This window comes from Portunus trituberculatus, chromosome 25 (assembly GCF_017591435.1).
Source record: "Portunus trituberculatus isolate SZX2019 chromosome 25, ASM1759143v1, whole genome shotgun sequence".
In the NCBI taxonomy this organism is placed as follows: Eukaryota; Metazoa; Arthropoda; class Malacostraca; order Decapoda; family Portunidae; genus Portunus; species Portunus trituberculatus.
The window spans coordinates 1069875-1077500 of NC_059279.1; the positions used below are offsets into that span (position 1 = coordinate 1069875).

A 7626-nucleotide genomic window follows, 5' to 3' on the forward strand; every position below is an offset into this window, starting at 1 on the left:
TACGGGAAACTGGAAAAAAAATGTGGATACGAACGAATGAACGATGAAGCTGCCTTTTAAGTGGTGCTGGGGACAGAAGATTTAAAGGAAAGAAAAGATTCAAAACTATTGTGTGTAAAACAGTCTTACATCTTTTCCTTCTTCACGGATCAAATCAGTGAAATGTGTTGCTTTACGTGTTAAGTGTTGCCGGTGACACAAATTTTAAAGAAAGAAGAATGTTCAAAACGCAGATAGAAAAATAAATCAATTGACGTTGATAAAAAGCAGCACAGTTTTGGTTCCGAGGTGTTGATGGCGGCTGAGTATAGAGAGTCACTCATTGGTCTGTTGACGAAGGAGTGTTGCCAGGGACAGAAGATTTAAATGAAAAAAATATTCAAAACCCTGATAGAAAACTAAATCAATTATAAAAGGACGTTGACAAAAAGAAGCACAGTGTTGGTTCCGAGGGCATTGATGGTGGCTGAGTGTACAGGGTCACTCATTGGTATGCTGACGAAGGAGAGTCTGGAGGCTAACGAGACTAGACACAACAGATTCTTTTGCCAAGTTTAATTAACAAGATAATGACATGGACATTATGTAACACACAGGTCTACTGACGGACTCGCTGCTGGCGGTGACTAGGGCGACGGTCTTAGCCTATGGGACTTACTGGAAGGGAATGAGAAGGGCAGGGAAGGGGGGAGGGGGCGCATCCTGCTCGTGACGGCCGGAAGGGTATCTTAGCGGTGGATGTTGCTGTGTGGAGCGTCGGGGAGCCCTGCTGTGGTGCTGTGCTGCTGAGTGTGTGGCCTTCCTGCTGAACAGAACAGGTCCCAGAGGTGTCTCGTCCTGGCGCAGGGTTGAGGGTCAGCAGCACAGGGAAGGGGGACTCCCTGGTGAGCCTCCGTGAGTGCAGCATCCACTTCGGCGTTATCACATGGCCTGCCTGATTCCTTCACTGGGATCTCTTTGTCGTGGTGTCAGCAGAGGACAGAGGCGCCGCGCCCCAGGTGGCTCCTCCCTCTGCTAAATATGTACACTAAATGAAGGATGTTTATACCGCTAGAAGCCTGCCGGGGTTGCACTAGTGGTGTCCTAGCTACCTTTGTACAGGGGGCGGGGCAGAAGAGTGACATCGCAGTAACGCCCGCATCGGGCGGCGGCTCAGGGGGCGGCCGGGTGAGTGTCGCTGGGAGAGTCCGGGGAGGCCCTCACCCGCAGGTCTGTGGGCGAGGGGCAGTGCGTGGGAGAGGGGGACTCAGACGCCCGTAACACGCCCGCCAGTGGCCGCCCGGAGTCCCCGAGGTGTAGCTCTGCTTCGTCGTGGTCACGCGGCGATGGAGAAATGACCAGCCGCCCGTCCAGAGGGAAGAGGCGCCCCTCCAGCCTGGTGGCCTCGCCCTTGAGGAGGTCCTGCCGCTCCAGCCGTCCCGCCTCGGGCCGCAGCTCTGGCTTCAGCAGTTCAGGCCGCACCGCCTCGGGGCGCACCGCGTCAGGCCGCAGAGCCTCCGGCCGCAGTGCGTCCCTCAGGGGATCAGAGGAGGACATGTGTGGCAGGAGCGGCAGCCCAGGAGGGTAGAGGCGGTAGGCCAGTGGCTTCTGTAGGGCGGCAGCAGCAGCGGCATGTCGGTAGTACAGGTCGACGGATGCTGCAGGGCCTAGAGCTGCTGCCGCAGCTGCTGCTGCTGCTGCAGTGGTGGGCTGCGGTGAGTAGGGCCAGCTGTAGGAGGGACCGTAGAGTCTCTGCAGAGCGGCGTAATTCCCAGCCTCGGCCAGCAGCTCCAGACCCACGGCCGTCTGTCGCTTCCACTTGGTTCTGGTGGGACACATTTGGAGTGAGTTTCGTGTCAGCACAGGTGTGCCTCCTTCCTCCACCCCTCCCCCTCACACCTCTCCCCTCCTCTAACGCCCCACCTGCATGCAACTCTTAGTGAGTTTGACGCCTCTTATCAAGTGCATAAATGTGAGTGACATTCAGCCCATCACCATGAGGAGCAAGGACCGCCTGCAACGGCGCTGATCGAAGGACTCTGCGCCAGCTGCTGTGTGGCGGTCATAAGGATTTAGTGTGAGTGGCTCATCAGGTTTTCATTTGATTGCAAAGTGATTAAGCATTTATATCTGACCAATTGTCCGATAGAATGTTATTGAGGTATTACTTATTAAGAAGTTATTTCCAAGTACTGAGGATAAGCAAGTGACATTATGAGCTTCAATTCCGCGGCGGTGATTACAGCCAGTCTGGGATCGTTATCTGGAGCCATGAAAAGTTCAGGTCCCGCCGCGCCCAGGATAGGAAGATTGCCAAGGTCACTGTGTCCACTCACCGTCTGTTCTGGTACCAGGTCTTGACCTGCGTGTCGGTCAGGTTGAGCTTGGCCGCCAGCTCCATGCGGTCCTGCACACTCAGGTACTTCTGCCGCTCGAAGCTCTTCTCCAGCGTCTGCAGCTGGTGGTCGGTGAAGGCCGTGCGCGCCTTCCGCTGCTTCTTGAAGGGCTTGGCTTCGTCACAACCTGCGGACATAGACCGAGATGAAGAACACTGTTTGGCTTGTGTGGCAATGACATGAAACAGTGATTGTTGACACACACACACACACACACACACACACACACACACACACACACACACACACACACACACACACACACACACACACCAGACCACAATAGTCTCGTTCCCAAACATTGCGCCACAATGTCACAGGGACACTCTAAGGGTCCGTCATGAGGTTACGCGCGGCTCTCACGCCTAACACTAATGGGAAGGATCACCTTTTGCCTTTGTATCTTTAACGAGAATTTTAATATTCCCGGAGGACTCTCGCTGCAGAACCCGGACGGCGTCATTACAGCAGAGGTGTAATTGGCGCGGCCGTCACGCCTTCATTTTCTCTATTGGGCGCCGAGCTTGATGACGAGAATTGCCCCCAGTAGATGGCGCGGAATGAGTGCCTCCATCTAGCGCTGGATAATTGAACTGCCCGGCGGTCATGAGGTGAAGTGGTCCCAGCGCGCCAGTGTCCCTGCACGCTGAGGACCACGCCGAGGGTCACTTACGCCGAAATGTCACGTCCTTAGAGCCAGTCAGGGATGTTGTTTGAAGGTGTTTTTGTTTACTCGTCCGAATGTCGCGCGCGTGCCGCCTCTCCGTGTGTGGAGAGAGACAGAGAGAGAGAGAGAGAGAGAGAGAGAGAGAGAGAGAGAGAGACGTGGCGTGTCCTCTGCAGCGACTCACGCGAACGGAAAACAAGGAGATTGAGTTGAAATTCCACTAGTAACCCTTTGCACCCACTTTATGGTTATTTACAGGACAGGGCGCGGCACCTTTGAGGCAAGACTAGAGGAGGAGGAGGAGGAGGAGAAGGAGGTGGAGGAGGAGGGTACAAGGGAGTCTGGGTAGCAAGGGACGCTGGCTAGATAGGTTTGAGGGGCACGAGTGAAAGTTAGAATGGTTTAGGATGACAGAAATTTAAATCCCTTTTTTCGTATTGGGAGATAAATGTCTTAGTAATAAAAAAAGAAAAATTATTTATATAGAAAATGGGAAGAGAGAGAGAGAGAGAGAGAGAGTGTTTTGATTATGGTGTATCATTGGAAGGTTTCTCGGTTTGATTTTATTGTTTATTTTTTATTTTTTATTTTATTTGTATTAGTGTATGTTTTTTTTTCCTATTTCTTCTTTAGTATACAAATTTCACTGTATTTGTTTACTATATTTCTTAACCACTTGTAGTTTGTATTAATTCATTGTATTTCTTCCATTAGTGTGTATTTTTGTGTTACTGTGTCTCTAGTTCTGGATTTATCTATTGTTGTGTATCGGTACTCACACACTCCACCGTATTTCTGCTACTGTACTTCATCTACATGCATACAAAACATACAAAACATTTTTCTGTACCTTCTTTGCAACATACACTATGAGCTCGTCCTTACAGAAACACCTTCCCTTCTCACAACGACAATTTTGCAAGGCCACAGAGACAACTGGCCTGGTTTTCAAGACAATTTCTCCTTTCAATAAACTAGAAATCTTGGAAATCTATCAACAGAACAATAAAAATACTCTTAACCTCTTCAATACTGCGACATATTTTTTACCTTGAGATTAGTGTACGATTAGATCATTTTATTGACATTAAGAAGGGTCTACGGAGATCAGAAGATTAATGGCCACAGTCTGGTAATTCAATCCTCCTTATGAATTTCTGAAGCTGTATAAAATCACCAAGTAGTAAGCAGAATGAATATGAAAATGCGTCATGGTATTGAAGGGGTTAAAAACACGAGTATCTTCAATTGGAGGCCTTGGAAAGCAGTGAAGGTGAGAGAGCAAAGCATTTCAGAATATTGGCCTGTGTGACAACAAGTGTAGGTTGGGCTTCCTCACTCGGGGCAACGGTTTCCTAGCAGGTGGGCTTTGAGATAGGAGGTACCACAAAAAAGTATCTCCTTTATACCCACATGGTATAAATATAAAAAAAGAAAAAGAAAAAAATGTTGCTAATCTGTCTTCTCGTGTCTTCCAGGAGCGATATAGAGCGAACCAGTGACAATTGAGGAGGTAGCAAAGCGGGACACAGAACCAAGCTGGACTACATTGGATCAGTTACATCAGGTTAGTGGGCATGGAATTTGTATCGATGTAATGCTAAGTGTAAAGATTGTGTTCTGTGTGTGTGTGTGTGTGTGTGTGTGTGTGTGTGTGTGTGTGTGTGTGTGTGTGTGTGTAAATCTTTGTGCCAATGTTTGTGAAGAAGCGTGACTGAAAAAACAACATACTAAACTAGAAAAAAAGACAAAAAAAGAAGAGCAAGAAAGAAAAGCTAAAAAAAGAAAAGAATAAGAACATTACCACTAACTAAAAGATGAAAAAGAACAAGACCAACAATAAGGAAGAGAAAGAAAAAACTAGACAAGATACAGAACACGTGACACATACTACGTACTAAAACTAAGTAATGTGGTGTGGTGACGCGTGGTGATGTGTGGTGATGCGTGGTGTCTGGTGTACTGATGTGGCTTCAAAGTGCACCAACCACATCCCCAGGTAACTCCCCACACACACACACACACACACACACACACACACACACACACACACACACGGGAGTAAGCTAGCATGACTGGGCGCGGCTTGACTTAACCAGTGTTCCGTGATTAGTAAATATATAATGAGACATGATGCTCTTCCCTGCGGGGCCACGAGAGGCGAGGGCGTGTCCCGCGGGGCTTCATCATGGCTCCCGTCGCGTTTACTGGCAGCAGATCAGTCTCGCAGTCTAAATTATCCCCATGTTCCTTGTCACGAGAAGGTTGAAGTGTGAGAGTGAGTGAAGTATAATTGGTTCTGTTTGATTGGGAGAGTAGAGGCGTGGTAAGTGTGAGGGAGTGTGAGGGAGAGAGAGAAGGGTGGTAGTAAAAGGTGTGGATGTATGTAGAAAGGGTTTACTCTCTCTCTCTCTCTCTCTCTCTCTCTCTCTCTCTCTCTCTCTCTCTCTCTCTCTCTCTCTCTCTCTCTCTCTCTCTCTCTCTCTCTCTCTCTCTCTCTCTCTCTCTCTACCACGTTACTCTGGCTGTCTGCTCGCCTCTGTCACACACCAGACACCGCCCCACTCCACTCTCCACTCTCGCCATTTTCCTCCACTCTTGTCACGGAGTATGTGCCTCCTCCATGTCACACTGCCTCCACCTCTCTCCGTCACCCTCCTCCTCCTCCTCCTCCTCCTCCTCTGCTGCACACTCTGCTTCACTCTCTGCCTCGACTTGCAAAAAAGAGAAAGGAAAAAAAAGCAGAAATAAAAATACAACGAGGAATGTGAACAGAAAACAACTTAAATGACAACACTGACTCTTGTTTTCACCCCACACTTGCTGACCTCCTCCTCCTCCTCCTCCTCCTCCTCCTCCTCCTCCTCCTCCTCCTCCTCCTCCTCCTCCTCCTCCTCCTCCTCCTCCTCCTCCTCCCTGGCCTACACTGTATCCCCGACCACTGCAAAAGCCCGCCTCGCTCCGCCTCGCCTCACACAGCGAACACTAGTGGCAGCAAATTAACTTACACAGCAAGAATACATAAATAGTGTTCATGACCTGTAGGCGACGCTGCAGGAGGAGGGAGGGCGCTGCTGCTGCCTTTTCCAATTTCGTGAGTGTGATATTACCGTGTGTGTGTGTGTGTGTGTGTGTGTGTGTGTGTGTGGGTAGGTGAAATATATACAGGGCTATGATGACATGTACGTATTTCTGTCTCATATAGATCGTCGTAAATCAAGAGTAATTGATATTTATGTGAGAAAATTATTACGTGCCTGCGTATGTGACTCATTAGTATTCATGTGCATGTTTATGTGGGCATTACACCCGTGATGGACGCCACGCCTCTGTTAACGACCCTCGCGGCGCTCACACTGGAAGGGGATGGTCACCTAATTACAGGTAACCAGCTGCGCCACTCAACGCTTGGTGACGCCCCGCGCAGGTGTGGCCGCTCAGCCCCGCAAGCCGCCTCGCATCCTCGCCGTCCTATTCCCGTGGTTTCATTCACAAGTTCCTTCCTGCTCCTCCTCCTGCGCCCTGATCCCCGTCATGCTACCGCCGCCTCGTTCATGCCTCTTTCATATCGCTGGTTCCGCCCCTTGAGTCCCGCATCGCCGTGACACCTGCCGCTCGCGTGCCGCCGCCTGCACCCACACTCTCCGCGGCAGGCGTCATCACAGGGAGCCTCGGGGCTGCACGCCTTCATTCCCGCCGCTGCATTATTTACCGTGCGATCTCAGGCTGAAGGGTGCTCGTCTCCCCGCGCCGCCGCTGCGTGCTGCCCACGCCGCCATTATGGAATTAAATGGTTTATTTCATGGGATGATTTTTCTTTGAATCGTGGCCGACATGCACCGACTGTTTTGTCAATCATTACTGTCATTTTCTTCCCCCACTCACCACTCGCGCACGGAAGGAGCGACAGACGGAGACAGAGGAGCTCAGAGATTGCTGGAGGAAATTTTATCTTTTACCTGAAACGTTGAATTGCATGAATATTGATATGTTATGCCGAGCACCTGCTGGGCCGCCAGTGTGGTGCGTCACGTGGCCAGTGGAGGCAGGACGTGTTTCCTGATTGTTGCCACCCTCGCCTGGCGCTGCCGCTGCTCTCCCCTTCTTGCCCACCAAATGTGACATGACCCCTATCCACCAGTATGCTCTGTAGGTAAATGTGTGTGTGTGTGTGTGTGTGTGTGTGTGTGTGTGTGTGTGTATATATATATATATATATATATATATATATATATATATATATATATATATATATATATATATATATATATATATATATATATATATATATATATATATATATATACACACAATCTTAGTTAAAGTCCCGTTTTCTTTGTATAAGGGGCGTTGCGATGAGCGAGGGTGTGTTTACAAATTCATCACATTAATGATGCGATGGGCCGCAGCGTGACGCCCCGCGGCGCCCTGATTGGCGGCCAGGAGCCCTGAGCCCCGCACCGCGCCCTTGCCTTACTTTGACCCGCCTGCAGAGGGTCCCTACCTCTTACCCCGTCCCCTCTCCCCACTCCCTGCCACACCACCTCCACCACCAACCCTCCCGCTCATCCCGTGCCAGGTCAG

At 50.0% G+C, this 7626-nt stretch overlaps 1 protein-coding gene across 1 annotated transcript in view; it reads right to left on the reverse strand.

The window, feature by feature from the left end:
• Window positions 1-543: 543 nt before the first annotated feature.
• Window positions 544-7626, reverse strand: part of LOC123508932 (barH-like 1 homeobox protein) — a 7883-nt gene continuing 800 nt past the window's right edge. The window contains exons 2-3 of the mRNA XM_045262965.1: window positions 2316-2502; window positions 544-1804 (exon numbers count right to left, since the gene is read on the reverse strand). Coding sequence (XP_045118900.1) covers window positions 1153-1804; window positions 2316-2502 — 839 coding nt within the window. The 3' untranslated portion in view covers window positions 544-1152. The remainder of the gene's footprint in view (window positions 1805-2315; window positions 2503-7626) is intronic.